Source organism: Tasmannia lanceolata, unplaced genomic scaffold (assembly GCF_043159265.1).
Source record: "Tasmannia lanceolata isolate RefF3 unplaced genomic scaffold, GAP_Taslan_0.1 ptg000023l, whole genome shotgun sequence".
NCBI lineage: Eukaryota > Viridiplantae > Streptophyta > Magnoliopsida > Canellales > Winteraceae > Tasmannia > Tasmannia lanceolata.
This window is the reverse complement of record NW_027518700.1, coordinates 7,771,938-7,799,151: the sequence shown is the minus strand read 5'-3', so window position 1 is coordinate 7,799,151 and position 27,214 is coordinate 7,771,938. Positions and strand designations below refer to the sequence as shown.

General features: G+C 39.0%; 2 protein-coding genes across 4 annotated transcripts; both read left to right on the top strand.

Annotated features, from left to right (window-relative positions):
• Positions 1-3,565: 3,565 nt before the first annotated feature.
• On the top strand, positions 3,566-16,419 carry LOC143856205 (transcription termination factor MTERF8, chloroplastic-like). Of its 3 annotated transcripts, none has more exons than XM_077366344.1 (2): positions 3,566-5,097; positions 15,996-16,419. In XM_077366344.1, the coding sequence occupies exon 1, from the start codon at positions 3,954-3,956 to the stop codon at positions 5,076-5,078; it is 1,125 nt and encodes a 374-aa protein (XP_077222459.1). In that variant the 5' UTR covers positions 3,566-3,953; the 3' UTR covers positions 5,079-5,097; positions 15,996-16,419. The 3 variants fall into 3 exon arrangements, with proteins under 3 accessions (XP_077222459.1, XP_077222460.1, XP_077222458.1); XM_077366345.1 differs by lacking the exon at positions 15,996-16,419 and adding an exon at positions 10,674-12,694; XM_077366343.1 differs by having other exon boundaries at positions 3,572-5,097; positions 16,003-16,410.
• Positions 16,420-18,247: 1,828 nt separating this feature from the next.
• On the top strand, positions 18,248-27,065 carry LOC143855655 (xylose isomerase-like). Its single transcript, XM_077365724.1, has 21 exons — positions 18,248-18,402; positions 19,213-19,293; positions 19,387-19,497; positions 19,622-19,696; positions 19,807-19,936; positions 20,019-20,110; positions 20,465-20,515; positions 20,678-20,754; positions 20,838-20,892; positions 20,983-21,084; positions 21,263-21,314; positions 21,571-21,616; positions 21,697-21,752; positions 25,557-25,608; positions 25,726-25,805; positions 25,916-25,986; positions 26,082-26,122; positions 26,304-26,403; positions 26,482-26,553; positions 26,632-26,709; positions 26,811-27,065. The coding sequence occupies exons 2-21, from the start codon at positions 19,234-19,236 to the stop codon at positions 26,844-26,846; spliced, it is 1,437 nt and encodes a 478-aa protein (XP_077221839.1). The 5' UTR covers positions 18,248-18,402; positions 19,213-19,233; the 3' UTR covers positions 26,847-27,065.
• The last annotated feature ends 149 nt before the right edge of the window (positions 27,066-27,214 follow it).

Here is a 27,214-nt window from a genome sequence, read left to right as displayed (position 1 = left end):
CAAACACAAATCGTAAGAGATCAGAAGCTCAATACTTGTGAAATACATAATTAGCTAATTTGGAAGGGGTATGTTGGGCTCTCTGTGAGCATTTTGGCCAAATTGTTTTGTGAACTTCCTCTTTGTCTTCACATTCTTCATCATCGTTCCCCTCTAACTCATCCTCCTCACTTTGCTCTCCCTTTGCCTCACCATCTTTATCCTGAGGTTTACTGGTCATGATTCGAGGACATAAGCTTGGGGATTTAATGTTCTCCACAATGACAGCTGGCCATTCAGTCTCATCTTCCATGTGTTCACTTTCTCCCTCTTCCATTTCTTCTAGTAGAGTGAAGCTATTCTGAATCCTGATGGTGTTGTCCTATTTGGCATGATTGGCCATGCCTGGGTGGCACAATTGTACTCCATTTATGCTAGCTACATCCCTGCAGGGGCTGAAAGAAAGGTTGGATTTTCACATCTGAAATTGAGTTCAATAAAGAAATGTTGGATATGATGAAGGACGTCGTTACCATTCTAGGGGAGATGGTACTTCTAAAAAAGTATGGCTCCCTTTAACCTTGCCTGTATACCCACACTCAGGGGCAAAGCTACATGTAGCATAAGGGGGCAGCTGCCCCTGTTGAGTTGGGCCAAACTCCTTAATAGGCCCAACTCAATTGGGCCTAGCCCCGTTTAAAATTTGAAGCCCCCTTATGTATAAATCAAGGTTGCCAAGGAGGGAATCCAAAGCGGGATTCAATTCGGGATTCGAAAGCGGGAATCGAAGGCTCATGGGATGGTTGGAAGCGGGAATCATGGGTTTGCCAGAAAATCGACGGAGATTCGCCGGGGATTCGTCGGGGAATCGCCGGGGATTCGCTGAGAGTCGTTGGGGAGTTGAGATTCGCTGGGGATTCGCAGGGAATCGCCTGGGAATCGGGGTTCCTATAAAGTGGGAATCAGGGTTTTCATAAATTGGGAATCGGGGTTCCGACGGAATCGATTCGGGATTCCCCAGAATCAGGGAATCGAATCGAATCACGATTCCGATTCGCGATTCGGGGAATTACGAATCCCCACCCTCAGGTACAAATCCTGCTTCCTAGGTATAAATCCTAGCTCCGCAACTGCCCACACCTTCATGCTGTCAATCTTTTGCACCTAACTGTGGTTCGAATAGGATAATTAGTAATTAATGAAGCTTTCATTTGATTTATTTGAATAGGAATCATTAAAATTCCTCCCCCCCCCCTCCCCTCCTTTTTTTTACCACTATCCTCTTATGAGGTTAGCCCGTGAATGTGGAGCCAATCTAGATCTCCTTTCCATTAGAATCAGAGGTAGTTGAATCAAGTTTACCGACTCAGCCATAAATATATAGAAGCACACTGGCTGCAATGAAAACCGTTCAGGGCTCGTAGAGGAAGTTGGTTAATGGTTCAAGTGAAAATGTTTTCATATTTTAACCACTATTTCATTCGTAGGTATGGTTACAGGAAATTAGAGATTTTTTTTGCTACCTTAGAACTTGAGTGTATATTATGTTACTCTTTTGCTAATGAAGAAGAGAATCGACCTGCTAGATCATATGTTTCTGCTAAATGGAAAAAAGGATAACTATTTGTGTAGAGGACATGATGGTGCTCTAAAGTCTAAACAACAAAATCCCACTCAAAAGATGGAGGGAAGTTCGAATTTGGAGGTAGAAGACAAAAAGAGGGACATGCACCAAAGTAATTTTGAATTACAATATGACTTATTTCTTGAAAAGCAAGGAAAGGTCAACAAGCATATTGAGTGGAATTTATGAGGGATTGAGTAACTTGGATCCTGGAAGGGGGGTGGGGGTGTACAAATACTCTTGATAACTTGTCCCTTGATTGTAGGATAACTGTAATCAGAAAATTCAGGTTTTGAATTCGGATAACTGTATATACCTCTTGAGTGATCCTCCAGACATTTGAAATGCCATTATCTCATCTCTGTACCAGTATCTTTGGTGATGTTACTTTTGGCATTGGCTTGGACTACCAAACCTGTTCATTGCTTGAGATACAATTAAGGTATTTAGCCATCTATGTACTTCATTTTTCTTTTGGGATGGGTTGGGGTTGAGGGATTAGGGTGGAGGCCTTAGGGTTATTTTTTTTTTGTATTTATTTCTGATTTTTGCCTCTGACCAACCCGAACTCAATTGGTTCAGAACCGACCGGATTTGAAAAAATGATTGGGTAAGGGTTGAGAGATTTAAAGGCAAGTTGGGTTAAATTGAACCTACTTGACCCGAGGGTTGGGTTCAGGCTGACGTTTTGGGTCCTCAAATTGGTTAAGGGTTGGCCTCGACCCGACCCGACCTGACTCGGGTAACACCAAACAGGGCTTAAGCGAAGTGATTAATAAATTGTGGACTGCCAATATGAAAACATGGGTGTGCGGATATTTCTAGCAGCTTTCATGTTGGTTTTAAGTCCAATAGTCAGTTTTTGACTCACAATCGGTTCCCAAAATTTAAGTCCCCCTGTTTGTTCCAGATTATGCCAACCGAATGTGAGTCCTGAATCAATTATTGGACTTAAATTTACCTTTACCCACAACCGATTGAATCCTAAACTGATTATTGGACTCAAAATTAAGGCCATGTCCGGTAGCCGGGGTTGGTTTTTTTTTTTCATTATAAATCGGTGTATCCAAGTGGTGAGAGGCGGATAGGGTAGTGGGAGAAAGAGAGAGAGATTTGAGAGGGCACCATTGCAATGAGCTTGAAAAGTGACTAAAAGCGTGTAAAAAGTCGTTCCGATTTTGAGTATAGCTTTTGGTTTCCTGATTTTTTGCCACTCCTCATCACCAGAGACACTACTTTCCTGATTTTTATTTCTTAATTGTTGGCCATTTCACCCTCATCTCCACGTGGAAACACCAATTTATCATGAAAAAAAAATAAAAAAATCATAGTAGCCAAACTGCCCTAAATGTAATTTTATGTATTGGTTTTAGACTCACAATGGGATTTCATAATATAAAACCAACAAGTGCAAACATTGGAATAATGTGTTGACGACGGATTTGAAAGGTTGACGAGTGATGTTGAGCCTTAAGATCAATTGATAAAAGGCTTTGCTCTTTGTCCTGGGGGTTCAAGGTTCAATCCCAGCTTAGTGAGAGCTGGCAAACAGGTGAGCCAGGCCGGGTTTCACCCAACCTGTACGGGTCTGGGTGGTACGGGCTGGGTCACAAATGACTCGGAATCTTACGAGTCACTATTTTGTAAACCCCAATCCCACCCATATGGGCCGGGCGGATCCACAGGGTTACCCTGTTTTACTCCCATGCTATAGGATGATCCAAACCGTCCATGTGATGGACCATAACGTAAATAGGTTGTGCCCCAAAAATCATTTCCATAGGATGATCCTAGCCCTCCAATCTATGAAGGAATTGTGTAAACGGTTTAGATCATCCTATGATGTGGTCTGTACAGTTCTTTTCTGAAAACACCATATAAAACTTTGATCATTTGGGTTTTTCCTGGCACCCGCAGATTTACCAAGCCCGGCCCAATTTTGACGGGTTGGGCTGGGCCGGGTCAATTTACAACGGGTCCCTGAATTAGTGACCCATGTAAATTACAGGTGGGCCAGGTGGACCCGCGGATCCTGGTCACATTTTGGCATACCTTAAAAAAAAAAAAAATTGTGTCCTAGCCAAGAGAAACAGTTTCATTCACTCTCATCTCACCAACAATTCTCCTCTCCTTCCCCAAAACCCTAACCCTAACCCTAGCTAAGCAGTGCCAGGCCTTCTGCATCCCAACCAAACACACACAGTTGGATAGAATGAAGAACTGCGCTATCATTTCTCTCACTCTGTTGCTTCATTTTTGGTAATCATTGTTTAATTTCTTCATTCTCTTATCTCTTCAATTACTAATATTTTTGACAAAATTTGGTGCATTCAAAACAATTTAGAGAGAGATGAGAGTAAAGGTTGAATCTTTCAATGTACTTCACTTTTTATACCCTTTCCTCCAATCAACAATTCTCTCCTCCTTCCCCAAAACCCTAACCCTAGCTTTCTTTTCCTCCACAGCATCAAGTAAAACCCTAACCCTAGAAAAACAAGAATTTCCCCCCAAAAATGCCACCGAAATCTTCCGAAAATCCGGCTGCAGCGATGCAGATATTACGAAACTCTTCCTCCGCCTTCCTTACCTGCTAAAATCAAACCTAACCACCCTTCAATCCAAGCTCTGCATTCTACAAAACTTGGGCTTTCAAGGTTCTGATCTCATCAAAATCATAACCCGTGGCCCACGTATCCTAGCCTCTCGCCTCTCACATGGCCTTGATCACCGTCTCGAATTCCTCAAAACCCTGTTTGGATCCAACCAAATGCTCCTCAAGGCCATTGCTAGAAACCCGTCTCTCTTGACTTACGACATCGAAAATCGAATAAAACCCTGCATTGCATTGTACCAAGAAATCGGCATTAACATAAAGGATTTGAGGTCCCTTATTATCTCCCACCCAAGAATCGTATCTCATTCCTTCCTGAACAATGAGAAACTAGACTACATTCACCGTATCGGCCTCTCTATTGAATCCAAGATGTATAAATATGTTGTATCCCTCATTGCTATCTCGCGGCTCGAGACGATCCGCGAGAAAGTTGCTAATTTTGAGAAATTCGGGTTCTCGGCCGAAGAGGTGTTGGGTCTCTTTGCTCGCAGTCCGTATGTGCTCACACTCTCTGTGGGTAAGGTTCAGAGGAACATGACTTTTGTTATAGGGACCATGAAGCTCCCTACTCGTATTGTCCTTGATAACCCTTTTCTAGTGTATTTCAATTTGGAGACAGTGTTAAAGCCGCGGTTTCTACTTGCTGGGAAGATTCAGGCAATGGGTTTGGTGCCACAGATCATGGGACCTTCCATGTTCACGGCCATGAGAATGAACGAGCCGAGGTTTTTGAGAGTTTTCATTAGTTCTCATAAGGAGGATGTGGCCAAGGAACTGATGGACTTCTACGAAAATGCAAAGGAGGCCAAGCGATTGGCACAGGACTCAAAGTCGGTTGTGCACAAGGGATTCCATTTCTGAAATTCATTGGCCCCACAAGGTAATCTGCTTCCTTTTGTTATGCAATTCATCTGGCGTAGTGAAACCAGTTCATGTTTTTATTCATCATGAATTTGAACGAACTTAGTTTAATCATCATGTGCTCTATAGTTACCTGTTGTGACTCACCGTCTCCATAAAATGAAAATGAAAATAAAAAAAAGATGTTCGGCTGTCGAGAAAAGGGAGAGATGGGCGGATTTGTTCATCGTTAGAGAACCCTAGATGACACGATTCTCTACAAGCAAGAAGAGCTACCTCATCGGTCATCTTCAACATTAATGTATGCAATAACCCATTAAAAGAAGTTATCTTTGAAAAAATAGAGATTATCTTCGAAACATGGAGGTTATATCCGCCATTAATGGAGCTTCATGTGTCATTAGAAAATCCATTAACATCGTTGCCGTTAATATATGCAAAGGAAACCTATTTTCCAAGTTTCTGCCATTAATGTCTACAAAAAAAATAAAAAAATAAATATCATTTGCATGTTAAAATACCCATCTCAAGGTTGTTAGAAAACCCATTTCCAGGTCATCGCCATTAATATCTGCAAACCCATTTTTCTCACTGTACAAATGAACACATTTTCCCACACTTCGAATCATCATTGAAAGAACATAAGACAAGCTTCACCGTTTTCACAAATCTATGGGTAAAGAAATAAGTAAAGGGGTTTTACTGGTTCTAGGTATAAAACTCACTGAAATTTTACTGGTTCAAGGTATTCTTCTTCAATCTCTGAAGGTGCTTCAGATCTATTAAAACCCCCACATTGGCTCTTTCCTGTACAAATGAAGCCATTGATGGCAAAATATGCAGAGAAGAGAGAGCAGGAGAGCGTTTTTGCTGGAAAAGAAGACCCAGTAGCACCAACAATCGCTGGAGAAGAAGACCATGAATAGGGTTAGCACTGTAGATGAGCGGACAAAACAAGAGCCCTTTTTCGATTTTGAGTTTCGGTAATGAGATTCCCAAGAAAGTTTCTCTTTTCCGCTCTATTTTGGTAGATTTTGAAGCGATGATTTTGCCATTACACGTAGGATTTGACGGATTCCACGTCAGAATCCTTCAGACCCAAATTTAAGTAACAGAACGCCCGAATTTTGGCATTTCAATGGAATTTAGGTTGTTTTCCTTTTCCTTTCCGCCCAAAGTTACACAACAGAACAAAGCCAGAGGTAAACTGGATGGAAATTTGTAGAAAAGAAGCTCATGCTTTGTAGTAACTTGCTCAATACAAGAATTATACTAGGTAGAGGAATTTGTATTCTCAGATGCAAACTGGGGGAAAATCTATGAGGCTTTTTGTAAACCCTTGAAAGTGTACAAGCCTAAAAGAAAGACTTGCCAAATTATCGTCAAGGTTTTAAATTTTGGTTTTGGTTTCTCGATTTCAGTCACCACGGACATGGAAATGTTTTGGTTTCGGTTGGAAACTTCAGGAGAAATCCTATAAAATCATAGAAACGTATGAGTGAGCCTTTAATAAGTGGTGGGGACTACCATTCATAGTTTTAAAACTCCCCCGCATCATCGTGGACTCCCCTGAGTCAACTCCCTTTTGCCACCGTGTTCCTCATTTTTCCCTATAGAGTTAATAAAATCTCCTTTGACTCTTCCGAGTTATGACCGCGTCAACCGAGTATTAGCCGCATTCTTGGCCGCGTCTGTGCTGAGGCGACCAGGATTTTTCTTGGCCGCATTTTGACCCTCATCGGCATTTTTAAACACTGCTAACTAGAATTCCCTATCACTTGATTGAGCCTTTTGTAAGTGGTGGGGACTATAATTTATAGTTAGTTTTTAATTTTAATGTTAGCCACTTGAGAAGGGATTTGTAGGGATGAGATCAGATTAGTTTCGATTTCTTAGATTGCTCTTAGGGTTATGAGAACATTATAAGAGGTTTTTTTTTTTTTAACCTTAATGATTACTACACATTTCAAAATTGAAGGGTTTTCTCCACTATGAAGCTGAAGAACACCATCATGATGTTTTTTGCCATATTGCTGCAATATTTTCTTTTTTTATTTCATTATTTAATCCTTATAGATCATATCTATCCAAATCTGTACATGTGCTTGTGCTTTGTTAAATTAGGATAGGAGCCAAAGTTGTTGATAGCTGCACGTGTTATAATTCGTGCTGTTGTTATGAATCAAGCACAACAAGAGGAGATGCTGATATTAAGGAAAATAGTAGAACTTTTGACGCATTAGTTACAAAACTTGCTGTGTCAGGATTGAGCAGAAGTCCGAATGGAGTTGCCGGAAGGTAAACACGCTGATGTAGATATCGTTTGGTCATCCGAAAGGAAGCATAATGACGAGATAAAGAAACCTTTTCATGAGCCCGTGAGGCCTCGGAGAAAGGTTAGCTGGGGCATTGGAATTGAATTTAAGTGCGGTGCAAATTGAAGTATCGAATTTTAATAGAAGAATGAACACGAAGGAATTCCTTGATTAGGGAATAATCATGGATAATTATCTTGAATGGAAGCAGATGGTGGAAGAGAGGAAAGTGTTGTCCGTGAAAGTAAACTAAAAAAGTTGCCACACTCTAATGGTTGAAAAGATTGGCGGAACGGCGATCTAAGCAAGGGAAGTTGGAGATCATATTGTTAACTTACCAACTTCTCCAAAAGCTTAAGCTGTTGGAGAAATTTGTTATTAATCTTTTATACTTTAACACTCCCCCTTACGTGTGGCCCCTCTTTCTAGGGTTGGCCATCACGTGGCACATGTGGCCCCTCTTTTGGGTTTGGCCATTGCATGTGGATTTTTGCTATTAAGGAGGTTTGAACCCAGGCATTTGCTCTGATACCATGTTAAACTACCAGTTACTCCAAAAGCTTAAGCTGTTGGTGAAAGGCGTTATTAATCTTTTGTACTTTAACACATATGAAGCAAAACTTATGGAAGCAATTTATGTCACTTGATTCTATGATGATGTTGCATGGCCAATTTCAGGGGCTACGGCAAAGGGAGATGAGTGTGTAAGACTACACAACTGAATTCTACAATCTGTTCATTCATGTAGGGTTAATTGAAACAAATGAACAATTGATGGCGCGCTATATTTCCAGGCTGAAGATGGTGATTAGAGATGAGATGGGAATCATTAAGGTTTCTTATCAATATGCACTTCGGCTGAGGAACGTGTGGCATATTTTATGAGTAGGAGGAATCCATCATATCACATAGGAACACCAGGAAATGCATGAAGCTTTGGTGCTGACCAAACAACAACTAGGATTGACTGAATCAGCTCAACAATGAATCGGCCAGCCCCTATTCACAAAATACCTTTGCTGGCGACAAGATAGCAGCACTAACAAAGGGGACAACATGTCCCCTTTGCATTGTTTTTCATGTGGAGAACAACGAATTCTTTCTTATGTTCTCCTCACCATTTTTTCAACTTAGCTGAGGGCGTAAGTGATGAGGAAGAAGAGTTGGAAGAGCCGTTATATGATTAATATGATGGTAAGGAAGAAGGGATCAATTTAATGCCCATTCAAGGAGAAAGTTTTATGATGCAATGGATGATGACAACCATCAACTTGAAGAAGAAGATTGGTAGAGAGGGAACATATTTTGCACAAGGGTGTCTTGTGGTAGAAGGGCTTGCAACATCATTTTTAGATAGAGAGAGCCGAGAGCATGGTGTTGAGGGAGATGGTAGACAAGATTCATATGCCTACGAAAAACATCCGCAGTCATATATGGTCGCTTGATTTCAAAAAGGTAATGAAGTTCTTATTATTTCAACGTATTAAGTTTGGAAAAGACTGGTGCAGGATGATTGAAGGAAGAGCTAATAATTTGGTCGGACACCAAATGTGATATAGGACGGGTCAATGGAAGGGATGTTAGGGGTGAAAATAATGGATGAAAATTAAGAATTTGGGTCCTAAAACATGTGATTAGATTCGAAAAATATTTCTACTAGGTTTAGGGTAGGTTTAGAAGGGTGCAAACATATTCCGAGAATGTGCAAACGTATACCGGAAAGGTGCAGACATATGCTGGAAGGTGTAGGGTAGGCTTTTTGGCGAGACAAAGGAATGCAACAATAAAATAATAGTATGTAGAGATCAAGAACTAAAAATAAAGAGGATTAAAGCAGGAGATTAAAGAGAAAGATCAGACTTGGAAGCACTCCAGATCTTTCCTAGGCATCACACCAAGGTTCTCAAAGCTTCGCACCTTGAAGAACGTTATGCTAGAATCCCACTTCTGAGACATCGCACCAAGGGGTCAAGGCATCTCGCACCTTGGGAAAGGAAACTTCACATATATGATTTGCAAGAGAGCAACAAAAAAACTGATTTTGATTTTCATTCACGCATAGCATCGATCATCATGAATGGTGTGTATAGATGCATAACTTCGATTAAAAAGGAAATGTAAAATGACTCATTTTTCACTGAAAGAGAGAAATTCTGGCATTTTATTGCGTAACTTTGAGTCTTTGGGATTTTGACGTAGAATCCGTCAAATCCGACATGTAATTGCAAAATTCGGATCGATCATCATTATTGGTGTGTTTAGATGCATAACTTCGATTAAAAAGGAAATGTAAAATGACTCATTTTTCACTGAAAGAGAGAAATTCTGGCATTTTGTTGCGTAACTTCGAGGCTTTGGGATTTTGACGTGGAATCCATCAAATCCGACGTGTAATTGCAAAATTCGGGTGCCAAAATCCGTCAAAGTCAAGCGGAAAACAACAACTTTCTTTTTGGAATCTCGTTTTATCGAGACTCAAAAATGCAAAACACCCATCGCCCTTTGTCAAGCCCATCTTCATCAAGCTCCCATCGGTCGACTAGTCAAAGCATCTCCCCATCTCCTGGCAGGTACGCCCCCTCCCCCCTCTCCTCTCTCTCTGGCCTTCGAAGCAGCACCCGTCGCCGTTTTTTCATGAGTCATGGTATCGTAGAAATACCATCAGATATTTCTCCTCCTTTCTCATCTCGCAGCAGCCTATAGATTTCTTTGCAAAAACCCCTTCTCTTCTTACTCTCTCGATTTCAACGGCCGAGACTCGTCTTTGCTTCTTTGGTTGAAGCCCTGGAAAAAAACCTTTTTTCTCTGCCGACGACTCTTGCTTCTTTAAAAACGTGGGTCTTTGGAGACCCTCAAGACGTCCCTGCATCTCTCGATCTTGGTGTTGTGGGAAGAGTTATTGGGCATTTCTAATGGTGGACTGAAACCCGAGGGTTGTAATCCATTTGGGGGGTTTAGTAGTTTTTGCTGGAGCTGGAGGCTTGAATCCCCAGAAATCTGTTTTTAACCTTCAATTGGGGATTTTCTCTTCTATTTTTTGTTGAATTATTGTGTGCTTGTGCGATTTCTGTTGATTGTGGAGGATTGGAACGGTATGAGTGATCCGGGTTTATTAGGATGAATTATCCGCTTCTTTTGCAGATTTTCTACTGACTTTTATCGTTTGAAATCTAATTTGCTTTGATATGTATCAATGAAAGGTTTTGTATCCGATGAATTCCTAGGAACTTTTGTGCCGATTTTGGTGTATTGGGTCTATTGTTCATCTATATTCTGTTAGGTACCTTTGAGAATTATCGACTGTATTTGAAGAAGATATGAAGAATTTGGTTTACAAGAAAACTGTTCTTAAGGGGGTTGTACTCTAGCAGACAATTCAGGCCGCTGTTGCAATCCTCTTGTTCACCATCAATGGACAATTTAGGCTGTTGTTGCAATCCTCTTGTTCACCGTGCGTTGCTCTTAAATTTCCATTGCTTGTTTTCATTTCTTAGCAATAATTTAGTTACCTGAATTATGCAGATAATTTTGACTTGTTTTTGTGATGAAAAATATCAAATTTATGCCAACAAATTCCAACTATGCTTTCAATACAAAAAAGATAAATAATTACATAAATTCTTAGTGATTATTCCGTTTTGTAAAAAGTTCGGAAGATGGTTTTGATTATGTTATTATCTATGCCTGTTGGTTTAATAGCCTATTGGTTTAATACATCTTGGGATTTCCTTGTTGCTCGGAGCATCATTCTGAGTGCTTATTGTTCATAGTTCATACAATAGTAGGGAGGAGGCTGAAGAACAGCTGAACAAAGGTTAGAAAATGATAGCTCCACTTTGTACACAAGTGTTTCACGAACCTACACTGACAGCATCACTGCTAGTCTGCTACCATGGATTGGTGGCACTATAGTCTTTATTTTTGTAGTTGTAACTTGTAATTTTTGTTCTTTAGATTAACTGATGTGGACCGACTATTTTTAAAACATTGGAGTGTTTATAATGTGGACCCCATATTAGATGAGAAGATGGTCACACGTGGGCTCTACATGTTGTTTACAATGGATTTAGTAAACTTTCCATTTACTTTCTAGTCAACAAATGCTCCTTTATTTTTTTGAAAGATGACAATTTTCATTAATCAAAGCATAGGTACTTAGATTGGGGACCAGTAGTCCCTCGTACACTATATTTTAAGATTAGAGGATATTAATCCAATAGCCATAGAGACGCCAACCAAAAACATTGTAGGACTTTTTCTTGGGATTCCTTGAGTACAAAAACCTACGATTGCATCCCAAGTCTCTTCAAAACACCCAAACTTCAGAACAAAAAATAGGCCTCCAGAGACCTAGCAGTATCTACACTGACTCCCTAGCACTCCCTTTTCTATGAACATTTTCTTATTTCCCTCATAAGAAAATCAACCTCAACATCCAATTCCTCCTCTTTAGAAAAGAAAACAATGGCAAATTTAGGTACAGGTACATCTTCCATCAAATCCGATTTGACTATGATAAGTTCCTCTAACTTTCTAATGCACAAGCGTTGATTAGCTTCCCAACTGAAGCGACACACTCTTTTCTTATCCTCCAATCGGTCCTTAAAAGGGAAGCTTGTATACCCATATACAGATATCCATAACGTTGTGGGTGCCTGTCAAAGGGACTCCTCGACCTTTTGCATGTAATCCTCCCTGAACTGATCCCATTGTCTTTTGATGAAGCTTTTGACAATCTCTCTAAGGATAGGTGATTCAATGGAGGCTTTGACTTCATCATACCTCAAGGCTTTAATTCTTTTTAGATTCTCTATCCACATCGAGCAAGCTATTATCTCCACCCTTTGTCGTTTAAAGGTGCGAGCCTCCGAGGGGGTGGATACGCTTGAATTCATTTTACTAAACTCTGCAGATATGTTTTCCTTTCCTCTTCCTAAAGAACCCAAAAGACTACTTTTTGTAGAGTGGCTCATCAAGGTCTAGTGCTTGTGCAAAATGATAGTTTGAACCTAACAATAGTGGAGGGAGATTCGCTGAATGACATAAGGTGGCTTAGAGGCTCTTTGGTTCCTCCATGGAGATTTGCTTGGTTATTTGATGAGATTAAAGATAGAATGGCGGGCTCCTCCATCACGTTTCAGCAGGTGAGGAGATCGGCTAATGGGACTGCAGACAAACTTGCCAGGGATAGAGTGCATGAGCAGGCTTTGGAGTTGTTTGATTTTTTGTCCCCTTGATATGTGATGATGTAATGCATGTATTTCTTTATGTTTTTCTTAGTAGTGTTCTCTTTATTTCCTTTGGGTGGACTCTCAGTTTTCCTTTTTTTTAGTGAGATCTGTCACTTCTCAAAAAAAAAAAAAAACTTACCAAAATATTACTTTGAGACCTAATAATAAGTTTTTTCTTTAAATTTTTTTTTTAAATTTTTTTGACATTTTAAGGCCTAATAATCAGTTATGCACAGTAATATTTGTATAGTTCATAACTTGTAGAAGTGTTAATATCTTGGGAAAATTATTAAAAAAAATGCAAAGTTTTGTCTAAATTGTGAATAAAGGGTGGTGATTTGAAAATTATAAAAAAGGTGTTGTCAGGTGAGAGAAGATGGCTTTTAGGACAAATATACCCATCCTAGTGGTTCCGTAGTATAAAATGTGGTTCCGTAGTGGTTCTGGGGTAGAAAATGTGGTTCCCTAGTGGTTCCGGGGTATAAAATGTGGTTCCCTAGTGGTTCCGGGGTATAAAATGTGGTTCCCTAGTGGTTCTGGAGTAGAAAATGTGGTTCCCTAGTGGTTTTGGGGTATAAAATGTGGTTCCCTAGTGGTTCCGAGGTATAAAATGTGATTCCGTGGTATAAAATGTGGTTCCGGGGTAGAAAATGTGGTTCCCTAGTGTTTCCGGCGTATAAAATGTGGTTTCGTAATGGTTCCGGGGTATAAAATATGGTTCCCTAGTAGTTCCGGGGTATAAAATGTGGTTCCCTAGTGGTTCCGGGGTATAAAATGTGGTTCCGTAGTGGTTCCGAGGTATAAAATGTGGTTCCGTAGTGGTTCCGGGGTATAAAATGTGGTTCCCTAGTGGTTCCGGGGTAGAAAATGTGGTTCCCTAGTGGTTCCGGAGTAGAAAATGTGGTTCCCTAGTGGTTCCGGAGTAGAAAATGTGGTTCCTTAGTGGTTCCGAGGTATAAAATGTGTTTCCCTAGTGGTTCCGGGGTAGAAAATGTGGTTCCCTAGTGGTTCTGAGGCATAAAATGTGGTTCGGTAGTGGTTCGGTAGTGGTTCGAGAGTACAAAATGTGGTTCCCTAGTGGTTCTGAGGTATAAAATGTGGTTCCATAGTGGTTCCGTGGTAGAAAATGTGGTTCCATAATGGTTATGGGGTATAAAATGTGGTTCCCTAGTGGTTCCGAGGTATAAAATGTGGTTCCCTAGTGGTTCCGGCGTATAAAATGTGGTTCTCTAGTGGTTTCGGGGTAGAAAATGTGGTTCCCTAGTGGTTCTGGGGTATAAAATGTGGTTCCCTAGTGGTTCCGAGGTATAAAATTTGGTTCCCTAGTGGTTCCGTGGTAGAAAATGTGGTTTTCACGCCGGGCCCGTACGGGCTGGGTCAACCCGCGTGTCACCCGGATTTTTGCCGTATTTTTTAAGATGTTTTTGGGAAATGTTATCCGCACTACCGTATTTTGATGAGGACACTCCTCACTTTATTAAAAGTACGGTATGGCCCGCACCATAGGATGATCCAAACCGTATATTAGATGGGCCACAGCCTAAATAGGTTGTGCCCCAAAAAGCATTTCCGTAGGTTTATCCTAACCCTCGGATTAGAATGTTAGAGGGTTGGTCCTAACCCTCTATAGATCGGAGGGTTAGGATCAACCTATGGAAATGATTTTTGGGACACAACCAATTTAGGCTGTGGCCCATCTAATTGACGCTTTGGATCATCCTATGGGGGGCCATACCGTATTTTTAATTAAATGAGGAGTGCCCTCATCAAAATACAGTAGTGTGGATAACATTTCCCTTTTTTTTGTATGGGAATTTGCTAGCCACCTTTGCCGAGGCAACTTCTCGGCTTGTGGCCCATCCTTTGATGCAAAGATTGGCAGAACTAATATGGGTGCAAAGGTGGCTAGCAAAAGCATAATTGCAAAAAATAGTAATCATTACTTGCAAAAAATAGTAATCATTACGGATTTGTGGAAGTGCTAAGTTTTAAATGAAAAATTACGAAAAAATGGAAGCAAAGTATTAAAATTACGAAAAAAATACCAAAAAGATGCACTAACATATGACAATTACTGAACTACAAAGTTTGACCGTCTTCCGTCGGAAGTCTGAACGTTTGTTCGGAAGTCCGAACAAACCTTCGGACTTCCGAATGGAACCAATATTTTGGTTATGTATACTGGCTTGCATTCGAAAGTCTGAAGTTTTGTTCGGACTTCCGACGGAAGCCAGTAAAATAGGGATAATTCCAAGGATTTTTATTTTCACATTCAGTAAAAATTCGAAGGATAATAGGGATATACATTGTGATCTTAGTGTTATGCAGGCAACCATAAATTGAAGCTTGATTTTGATGTTTTAGAATAAAAAAATGCAAAGAAAATGGATTTATCTTGAAAATGGGGAAAACAACAAAATTCAGTTTCAAGTTCAAAATTCATTTTCTTTGCATTTTGTAACACTGTTTCGATAAGTTTATCATGAATAAACCCTCATGATTACCAAACCTGTTGTAAATGGCAACCTTCAAAACCCTTCCATGGAGTTTTCCACATTAGAAAAGTCTTGAGGAAGAAGAAGGTGGTAGGTGAGAAGGTAATAAGTGCACAGGGATAAGTGCAAAAAGGTGGAGAGAAAAAAGAGGTAGGAGGGGTATATTTGTCCTAAAAGCCTTCTTCTCTCACTTGACAACACCTTTTTTATAAATTTCAAATCACTACCCTTTATGCACAATTTAGACAAAACTTTGCGTTTTTTTAATAATTTTCCCTAATATCTTCATTCTTAGCTGAACATTATATGCATTTTTAGACGGTCAATCTCCACATTGCTAGGGGTGTTCATTATCGGTTATAACCGAACCGAATTGGTTTGGTCGGTTTGATTCGGTTTTTTTCCTTTACGGTTTGGCTTCGGTTATTTTTTTTTGGAAATTCAGTTATTCGGGTTTGGTTATCTAAAAAAAAATTCAGTTAATTGAATAACCGAAATTATGGATTAAAATCATTATTTTTCCAAAAAAAGTGCTATATGGGCACTCCGTAGGATGATCAAAACTGTCCATGTGATTGATCACAACTTAATTAGGTTGTGCTCAAAAAATCATTTCGATAGGATGATCCTGCCCTCCGATCCAAACTGAGATTTTGCTTTTTTCCCTCTTTTTCTCCCACTATTCGGTTATAACCGAATTATAACCGAATAACCGAATTCTTAATTGGTTCGATTTCGGTTCGGTTTTTAGAAATTTTGGTTCAGTTTTGGTTATCGAAATTTGATAACCAAAATTATTTCGGTTATCAAATTTCGGTCTATTTGGTTCGGTTATAACCGAACGAACACCGCTAACCTTTTGGTGTCATTTTGGAGCCGACAGGTGAAATGGGCCTAATCCTCCTTGACCGACTATAATGAACAAGAATGATGATTGGCCTAATCCTTGGCCGACAATAGCGAGGCAGATCGATTAGCCAGGGATGGGAGGGATGGGGGAATCGGGCGTCGTTGGAGATATATGATTTCCTTCCTTATTTTCTTTGCCTTCTTTGTATTTCCCCTCTTGTATATTTCCTCGGTGGGGTTGCCCCTCTATTTAATGTAGATTTTACCGTTTAAAAAAATTGATTGGCAAGTTTCACAAATGGAAGAATTGGAAATGATAAGGTAGCTGGATATAATTGCAACAGGGTGGAATTCCATGTACATATAAATGGGCCACCGGTTGGACAACATAAAAGCGAAAATTTCTTTGTTGGATATGCCTTGTTCAACTAGGATGGCTTGGGGACATGAGGTTCACATTGGGGGCCATTATCTAAGGTATATATAAAACTACTTCTAACCATTGTTTTCATATACGTGGTGTTTGAGTAATGGATTTGGTGCAACCCCAGTATAGTATGTGGGTAGACCTAGCAAAATCAACCCATGCCCGCTGTTCGACACAACCCACCCGCAAATTTGCGGGTACAGGATGACATTTGAGTGACCTGTCAAAATTGACCCGTGGGTCACCCAACCTGCCAAAATAGGGGTTGGGTTGGGTGAACCCGCGGGTACCCGCAATTCGTTTTTTTTTTTTTTTTTGGGTTTGTGTGGCCGGAATAGTGGAATTAAATTGAATACACCCTCTATTTTTCAAAATGGAGGAGCCCACACCATAGGATGATCCAAACTGTCCATGTGAATCATCCTACGGAAATGATTTTTGGGGCACAACTTTTTTACGTTGTGGCCCATCAAATTGACGGTTTGGATCACCCTATGGTTTGGGCTGTACCGTCCATTTTGAAAATTAGGGGGTGAATTCATACATAGAAGGAGGTGTGAATTTATCAGTCAAAAAAGAAAAAAAAAATGCTCTTTGGCAAAAAATTGCGGGTTACCCTAGGTTGACCCAACCCACCCGTAGTAGGTGCGGGTCACCTAAGTGTAGACCTGTAGGGATGCGGGTCATTTTTTGACCCAAACCCGTTTGACCAGCACCCGCGGGTAACCCAACCCAACCGCCCATTTGCCAGGTCTATATGTGGGTTGAGGTCTCTTCTTAGAAAAGTGACTGCATATGGTTATTTCAGGACCATTTTGGTATATTTTTAACAAGTTATGGTATCTATATGACTATTTCCAAAATTTAAGTGGCTGTTCGTTTTGGATTTTGAGAATCGATTATGTGTGCAACAGTTTATTGGACTCAAAATCAAAAGGGAAATGATTTTCTCCGCCCCTGGAACGGTTTCTGTAAGAATGGTTCACTGTTTGAGGATAAATTCACCCCTTTAACGTTTTTCTTTGCCTTTAAAACTTAAAGAATAACTTTAAAAAGGGGGTTATTTATCCGTCCGATGGGGAGGGGATTTCAAACAATTGTGTCTTCTCCAATGAGGATCTTTATACTAGAGCTCTTTTTCTATTTTTGATTTCTGCCATATCCTTAATAGTGGGTTGGTTACACCTACAACCCAAATGGAAACCAAGCCCTTAATAGTGGGTTGGTTACACCTACAACCCATATTGAGGCCCATTGACATTGCCGTACATTGATTGGATGATCATAGGCCCTTGATCTATCAAACCTTTCCTACCAAGAGAAGCTAAACCATTGATTTGTGTCGTCTTCTATCCAACGTATGGGATCTCCTTTGACGATCAAGATCAAGTGGGTCCCCAAATGGAACCTAGGAGAGAGATCTTACATGGTGTGTGGCTGTATTCTTCAAAAAAGGCACTGTACGGTCCACTTCATAGGACGATCCTAGCCTTCCAATTCTACAGAGATTTTCATTATGTGCAGTCCAATTATAGCATTTATAGATCGGAGGGTTAGGATCATCACAGGCAAATGATTTTTGGGGCACAACCTAATTACCATGTTGCCCAACAAATGAACGGTTTGGATCATCCTATGAAGTGGGCTGTATGGTACTTTTCGAAAAATACTAGATTCTAACTTCTAAGGTCACACACCACATAAAATATTAAATTCTATGGGACCCAGTATTTGAATCGATCGTTTGAAAATTTTGAAACGTTTCTAAAACACGTAATCAGTGCCTGGCCTTATCTCAAATCGTTTGAAAAAGTAAAAGGAAAAGTGGTAGTGCTTATCCAAACAAAGATTTTCGATATATACTAAGAAATATTCTTGTTTTGGATTGTATTTGTTAGAGGTCTGGTCTCTATCCTCTTCCTTCTTCTCTATTTTGCCTTCTGGCCTCTCTTTTCTTCCTTGAAGATCATCATCTCTCTTCTTTCTCAAAGACCCACCTCTATACTGGTAATATATGCAACATAACAATACTTATGTTTTTCAATTTATTTGTCGCTTTGTGTTTTCTGCTTGTTTTTTTATGTGGGTTTCTGTTATTTTCACCTCTTAATGAGTATAGCCCCTGTATCTACTTGCTCTCTTCTTTGTCATCCTAGTAAAAGATTGAAATAAAATAGACAAAACTTTTGATTAGATGGATGTAGTGGGAGATTTTTTTTTTCTCAAATCTTTCTGGTTATAATGGGGGTTTTGTATTTAGGACTTTCTTTCTTCTTTTTTTTTTGTTTTTTTTTTTTGTCTTTTATGTGGGTCTTTTGGAAATTGTATGAACAGGGTATGGTTAAAAACTTAAATTGGTTTGGTTTTTAGTTGAATTAGGTTGTTTAATTTTGTCTTATTGGAGTAGAAGATGAAATCTTTTGGAAAAAAACAGAACTTATAATTTCATGGGGTTTCTGGTAGAGGTTTATGTGACATTGTTTTGGTGTCATTTTCTACATCAATGAGGGTTTTAGTGTGGGCCTTATCTTTGTTTACCTTGTGCCACGCAGAGTTTGAGTTAGGGGATGAGTAGGAACATCTTAGTGAAATGAGTCTATTCTTTGTAAGTGTTAGTAGGTTAATTGATAACTAGCTGGAGTCCTTAATCACCATTGTTAATTGTCTTTTTTCGGGCGTGGTATCATGCTTGATAATGGGTTATCTTCAAAATTTAGAATTTTTGCTTCTGAATCAGTGAATGGTTTTTATTTAATATTTTTTTACTTCTATCTGCTGGTATAGTGATTCATTTGTTTCTATCATTATGTTGCAAAGGTCTTTTGCTTAAGGTAGAAAATGGAGGCTAAGGATATTTTGGTGTTACTCCTTTGCCTAAATTTCCTTTCTTTGGCAGTTGTAAGTAAATCCCCTCTGTTCCTTTTGTTGTCAATCTCTTTTTCTGTTTTTACTTCTGATGAACACTCAAATCCATACCATCCTTGTGTACAGATTGCAGTTCTGCCAACTTGCCCAGCTGATTTGGATACAGAGTGCAATGGCGGTGCTTCGGATGAATGGAAAGGGGAATTCTTCCCTGGCATTCCCAATATCAAATATGAGGTATGTCAAAACCATTTGTTCAAAAAATTTAGGGTTTATATGTTTTACAGGTATCTAAATCAACATGATTATGTATTAATTTGTCATTACGGGGTATGTTTCTTCATTATTTTTAATTTGTTAGGGTCCTTCAAGCAAGAACCCACTTTCATATAAATGGTATAACGCCGAGGAAGAGATTCTCGGAAAGAAAATGAAGGTAAGCTTCTAGTTTTAGTTGTTTGCAATGAAATCTGATGCTTCTTTTTCGTTCTTTTCAAATATTCATGGCTTAATTATTTATTGCTAACGAGGTTCTGGTGGTCATAGGATTGGATGAGATTCAGCGTCGCATTTTGGCATACTTTCCGTGGATCAGGAGGTGACCCTTTTGGTGCACCAACAAAGTTCTGGCCATGGGAGGATGGTACAAATTCAATAGCTATGGCCAAAAGAAGAAGTAAGAAGAGATTTCTCAGATTGTGATTAGTAGTCACCATTATAGACAGTGGCACTTACATTTTTGTCTCTGGACTATACAGTGAGAGCCAACTTTGAGTTTATAAATAAGCTGGGAGTTGATAAATGGTGCTTTCATGATAGGGATATTGCTCCAGATGGTAAAACTTTAGCGGTGAGTTGAACAATGTTTATTGTCGTTCTTTTGTTGTTCATGTAATTTTTCAATGTTGATAACATTAATGCAAGCTCAATCAAGGGATTAAGTGTAAAACATGAGAGTTTGATTCTAGAAAGCTTCCATTACAGATTACGGATATTGTAATACTTTTTTTCTTTTTGAAGAGTATCTTAAGCTTGCATTTTTGGGTGGTGATTGTTATTTATTTCTCTCTACCTACTGCTACTGGTTATCGGAATTGACACATTTCAGAAATTTTCTGTTTTTATGGGGATATTATTGTCATCAGCTGTTATGGAGTTGCCTCGGTTTAATTTATTTAATATAAGTTTACAATGTATGTCTTAGGAATCAAATGCGAACTTGGATGAAGTGATAGCCCTAGCAAAAGAGCTTCAGGTAAAGTTACTGAACCATCAATGCCTTGGCTGATTGGTTTATTATGATTTATTGTCATATCTATAGACTAAAAATAGTCTGCGGTCTTCTCCGTGAACCTTCAGACTATATTATCTTGCATCATTTGTCACTATGTTGAATAAAGCTCTGATGGGTGAATAGGGAACTAAGATCCGGCCTTTGTGGGGCACATCCCAATTGTTTATGCATCCCCGCTACATGCATGGAGCTGCCACTAGGTATCTATTGCTGCTCCCATTCAATGCATTTCTCCCAACTGTACATATACTTAACACTCGAAAATCTGGTGCCGGTTTTACAGCTCTGAAGTAGGTGTATATGCATATGCCGCAGCTCAAGTCAAGAAAGCATTGGAGGTGGGTGTTCATGATATGAATTGCATCTCTTAGCATTGCTTGTGTTTTGGTACTTGAGAGTTGATACCGACTTTGTTCACTTATTTACAGGTCACACATTATCTAGGAGGCGAAAATTTTGTTTTTTGGGGTGGTCGAGAGGGTTACCAGTCTCTCTTAAACACTGATATGAAAAGAGAGCTTGATCACATGGTAGGACAACACTTCTCTTAATTTCCACTAGATTTGTTGCAATTATTTGTAATTGGGAGTATGCTACAATGCATTTGTTTGTTGGTTGTTTCGGTAGTTATCCTTGTGCTGTTCTTATAGGACTCTTTTTTTTCTGAGAGAACCAAGTTGACTTTATATAATCGATTGAACTTGACAGGCAAGATTTCTTCAAGCAGCTGTTGACTGGAAGAAGAAAATTGGCTTCAATGGTACTCTTTTGTTTCCTCATGCTATTCTTAGACTTATGGATATCATGGCATACTCTTTTGTTGCCTCATGCTATTCTTAGATTTATGGATATCATGGCATACACTGATATGATTATGAAGTGATTGAGGCTATTTATTTGGCTGATACTAATTTATTTTTTCCACTGGATTTTTTGGTTGTTTCCATTGTTACGTAAACTTAAGGAGCTTTTTTTTTATATATAATGTGATGAGTCAATAAAATTTTCTTTTTCAGGGACTCTTCTGATAGAACCCAAACCTCAAGAACCTACCAAACACCAGTATGTTTTGTGTCTTGATTTTATTTAGAAAGATAATGACACGATGTTCTATTAATTCAAATTTCATCATCATATGCCAGGTATGACTGGGATGCTGCAACCACAGCAAATTTTCTACAAAAATATGGTCTTTCTGGTATGCCCTCTCTCCACAGTTTTACTGAAATTAAGAACATAATTCCAACCTTTTCATTCTGCCAACTTTATTGAACTTCAGTATCAGTTTTCTTGGTCTTGTGATTGTGAACAAAAGAGAACATGTGTCAGAAGCTGTAGTTGTTTTTGTTTTCTCTGGATGCTTTGGCAATGGTAATACTGATTTACCATGCTTCTAGTAAAAGGAAAAGAATGGTTAAAAATAAATAAATGCACAAGTTATGAAATGATAATAGTTCCTTTGTGTATCTCCTGTCCTCTAGATTTAAACCCAGAATTTTGTAGAAACGATTAGAAAATAGATTAATATTTTCGTTTCGTATACCATAACTTACAATGTAAAACAGATGCAATAAACCTGTTACGGCAAATTGCAACTGAATAATATACTTTAATCAATTAAGTAAATCTATCACATTTACTTCTTCTTGGGGTGTTATAATGTAGGAGTTTTCATTTTTGTGCCTAGAAGAAAAAACTCACCACAACTGTGCAACTTAAACATGTAAGACAAATGTAGTAAGCTTTGGACTAAAAGCTGCAACTAGCACCTACTTTATTCGATTAATTAGCAGTAACAAATTTACTACTTTAAGAGATATAATGAATTAGAAAGTTAACACTGGTCTAGACTTTTATGTTTATGCTTAAGTGAAGAATATTGCATTTTTCTTTGTTGATCTTCTTTAGTTATTGGCTTTTTAGACAGAGGGGCAACATAGGACAGAAACACAATGCCAAAATTGAAGGTCACTGTCGTACATTTACATGTACTTATGTTATTTCCATTATATATTATCTAAAAATTAATGATGCGCCAAAGCAAGTGCAAGTTCTCTTGCCCAAAAGAATTGAAGGTCACCCAAATAGTGAAATTGTCCTTCATCCTAAAATATTTAGGGATGTAAGGACATAATCTTCAAACTGATGCCATATGAAGCCACAACCTGGCTTCTGTAACATCCTTTCCTCATAGAAAGTTGGGCATAAGGATATCTGAACTGCACTGATATCTTCATCCAATGGCGGGGTTGGATAAATTAATTCAATGCCTTGATTTTATGGACGAGCACCACGGCTTGCAATCTTATTGCATCTAGTAGACATAGCTTGTCACTCACCCCATGTGTTGTCGTTAGAAATCGTTTGCTGTTTTAAATACTTGCTTGCACGTTCTTTTTCAGATCTTCCATCATTAATTTTACAACTTCAATCAATTTCATTCTTTCAAATCCTCAGAATGGGATCAAGCCAAGGAGGCGAATCCCTCCCCTTTTATCAGCTTTTTTACAAAATAAAAAGGGAGATTGCTCTGCTCTCTCTCTCTCTCTCTCTCTCTCTCTCTCTCTCAAAGAGAGGTAGTGCTCCCTTCCAAGTTGCAATTGAGGTTAACTTTTAGCCCCTCCATTGCATTGATATAACCTATTTAGGTTGAATAAAAGAGAGATTGGTGTGACAGTATATCCCCTTTCCTACAAAATAAACTCTAATACAAGTTGAAGGATCCTCGCAACAATGATCTTTCAAAAGAATATAGGCGTCCTACAAGGTTACTTAAACATAAGATATGGTGGTCATTTCAATTACCTGAAAGAGTCTTCTTCCTATGAAAGGAGTGTCGAGACCTCTTTCAGAGGGATCCTCCATTAAACATCAAAGAAGACATAGAAAGACGTAAATTCCAAAAGAGACAACATTTAGAGAAAAGATTTGCACACTTGGATTGGACCCATCCATGCCCTTAAAAAAGATCAAGATCAAAAGTTGAAGACTCAAATAGATTAAAAAAACCCTTTATTTATTTCTTTTCTATATGGTTAAAACTCTGCAATGAAGATATGTACTTTGTAAGGAGCATCCAATTCCTACTGTACATCTCATAGTCCACGAGAAGAAATAAAATGGGATGGAAATTACAAAAAGGGGTCAAGAAGGTGCTGAAATTTGACTGTAAATTAGGAGGAAAGATAGGATTAAAATTTTTCTTAACTTCTCGACCCCCGGCCCCCTCTGTCTATCTAAAACCAAATTGAGGGGGGTAAAATCTTTCCCTCCTACCATTTAAAAAAAAAAAATCTTTCCCTCACTGTTCCAAATTATGATCAAGTGAGGCTAAAGTGTAGCCCCAGCCCCAACCCCTTCAACATATCCTATCTAAGACATTTAATACGAGAGAATGTGGTTACAATGTAACCCCTTATGCTATGGACAAAGTGGAGAGAAATCGGCTGGCTGGCCTCCTGGGTTGTTCTGTGAACCACTTCCCTACATCATATCTGGGTCTTCCACTGGGTGAAGGTTGACCTAAGAACAGGTCTTGGGACACGATAGTTGAAAGGGTTGAGAAGAGGTTATCAACTTTGAAACGGAACCTTGTGTCGATGTGGGGAAGGATTATTCTTGTCAAAGTAGTGTTGGGAAATATTACCATTTATCACCTATCCTTGCTGAGATGCCTCATCTCTGTGATCATGTGCATTGAGCAGATCCAAAGAAATTTTCTATGGGGAGGATTTAGATGAGAAGAGGAAGATTCATTTCCAAATCTATTGTTAGCATTTAACAAGTCACATCTGCACTCTTGCGCCCTGTATACCCGCCGTGACGATGAATGCTAATGCACCCCACCCCCCCACAACACACGCACGCACACACACACATAAAAATCAATTATCAGTACCGGAGAAGTCCTATCAAGCTGCTCCCCAATAGAGATAGGCTTGGTCACCTCCCTCAACCAATATACATTGTCTGCCAAAACAGGAACCACCATTTCCTAGCTCCTTTTTCTTAGAATGGTTAATGCATTAAATCAAGACAACTAGAGACGGAGAAGGTATCAATACAGAAAGATAACATATAAAGAAAACCGAACAAAGCAAAAGGAAATACAAGAATACTTCTGAATCCTGGAGGGAGATAATCAACCATCAGGATCTCATCTCTGTCAACCCCTGAATGGGCAAGCTGATCAGCACCACAGTTAGCTGATAGCTACATGTGCCGAATCTCGATGCCATGGCCCTCAATCAAAGTTTAATTAAGGAGTTAAAGTTTAATTAAGGGCACCAGATTCTTGCTACAAGATTCGTGTTCCCATGATGTTGGCACTTCGGGGCCATATTTGCATTTTGCACACAGTAGGTAAACATGATCTTCAAATTTCCATTAATTACTCAGTATGCCCATCATAATCCTATTATTATAAAGAAATATCAGAAGTACATGCTGCAGTGTAGAAAGGGATAATACACGTATGACTTGTACACGGAGCAGAATAACTTGCCCACATAAGTAGGTTGCACACTCAGTATTTTGTTTTTTTTTTTAATGATAACCGAAAGATTTATTCAAATGGAGAAGACCGAGATGGTCAAAGTACAGCACACTCAGTATTGAATTATCACTATATTAAGTACTAGTCTTATACATGACTTGCATGAATTGTTCTATACCAGCAAATTACCCATGTTAGACATGGACCCCCTGGGTTCAAGTGCGCACTTTGGTATTTCATTTATGTATTTTCCTATTTGGATTTCTATAGAGATATAAGGATTACATTTGCATAACCTGTGAAAATTCCCCTTAGTTACCTATTCTTAAGCATTGCAGTTTTTTGCAATTGCTTTACTGCAAGTCTGCAAATACTGGTTCATGCGAACTGTGGTAATGCGTATTTAATTCTTCTGCACATTTCAGTCATGTTATGACCTATTTCTCAATTGGTATTCTGACGGTATCATTGAGCCTCCATTTCTCTCATACTCCATTTCTTATGCAGATGAATTCAAACTCAACATTGAGTGTAACCATGCGACTCTATCTGGTCATAGGTATGCCTCCTTGTCTATCAAACACTTCGCTAGTGGTTGTACTTTGAAATTATTCTTATGAGAACAGCACAAGTTTTACTAACACCCACTTTCAAATTTGATATTTTAAATTTGCAGCTGTCACCATGAGCTTGAAACTGCAAGAATCAATGGATTACTTGGAAATATTGATGCGAACACCGGTGATCCTCAGATTGGTATGAATTTTGTCTTAAGATGCCCAGAACATTTACCGCTCTAGATTTTTATGTTTCCTTCAGTTGGGAACACTTTGTTCTAAGCTATAACATGGATGTTGATGACACAGGTTGGGATACAGACCAGTTCCTTACAGACATAGGAGAGGCAACTTTGGTTATGCTTAGCGTCGTCAGAAATGTATGTCGAGATTGTAATTATTTAATTTATACAAAATCCCAAAAATCCTATCCGGCAGATGAGGAACTTGTTTCTTTTTGTTTGCCTGTCTGCAGGGCGGGCTTGCTCCTGGTGGTTTCAACTTCGATGCAAAATTGTAAGCGCTTCTTTTATAAATGTTATTATATCTATTGATTTTGACATATTCACGGCATCTATATTATACGACAAAGAGTGAGCAAGAAGCAAAATTCTTGATTTGAAGATTAGGGAGCGGTTTACGCTCTGTAGACTGATGTGATACATTTTGTTTTTGTTTGTTGATGGCTCTCGTATAGACGGAGGGAGAGTACAGATGTTGAAGACCTGTTCATTTCTCATATCTCTGGAATGGATACTCTAGCCCGTGGACTCCGAAGCGTCGCCAAGCTAATGGAGGTGAGCTTAACTCATTAAACATCAAATCTTGTGGGTTTTTTCTCATATTCCTGACACTAGGTTTCTATGTATTATAAGGATGGCTCTTTGGCCGAGCTTGTTCGAAAGCGATATGAAAGTTTTGACACAGAATTTGGGGCCCAGATTGAGGTTTGTGTTTTCACTGGCTGATCTCTCTAACTTAATTTTTATCCCTGTCATCTTATGTCTGATGTAATGTTTCAACAGGCTGGAAAGGCTGATTTTGAGACGCTAGAGAAGAAAGCCATGGAATGGGGGGAGCCGACCGTTCATTCGGCGAAGCAGGTATAGTGAAACTGGGAGATTTCTTACAACATTGATTATTTATCATATTTCTATTCAGAACCTAAAATAATTATCCATTATGTTGATCTTCTATGCTGCAGGAACTTGCTGAGATGATATTTCAATCTGCATTATAGAAGCCACGCAGGAACTACAGAGCTAATTGAAAGTGCCATTAGTAGATTTTAGTAGTTTTAGTTTCTCCCTGTTAATAATTATAGCAGCATTAATAAACAGTGGCAACCACATATTGAAGTTGATGTTCCAAGCACTCTTATATGACTAAAGACTATATTGGGTCTTTTAATAGAAAGAAAGAAGATGAATAACTTGAATCAAAGATGGTGTTTTACCCACAGTTTTTTTGGAATTATTGTCCGAAAATTTATTATCCAATAAGTTGAGATATAAGAGGCCATTTTGTGAAAGATAAGAAGCTATTCCTTTCAGTTTTTTTAATTTCTTTGTGATGAGATGGGGCCATGGCCAAGGTAAAACATGGGAG

Bases quoted from the DNA above. Each gene is read 5' to 3' on its own strand.
- LOC143855655 (XM_077365724.1), top strand. From the start codon at position 19,234: ATGGAGGCTAAGGATATTTTGGTGTTACTCCTTTGCCTAAATTTCCTT. The intron at 20,111-20,464 runs GTGAGTTGAACA...TGTATGTCTTAG, and splicing joins CAGATGGTAAAACTTTAGCG to GAATCAAATGCGAACTTGGA. The intron at 20,755-20,837 runs GTATCTATTGCT...CCGGTTTTACAG, and splicing joins ATGCATGGAGCTGCCACTAG to CTCTGAAGTAGGTGTATATG.
- LOC143856205 (XM_077366344.1), top strand. From the start codon at position 3,954: ATGAGAGTAAAGGTTGAATCTTTCAATGTACTTCACTTTTTATACCCT.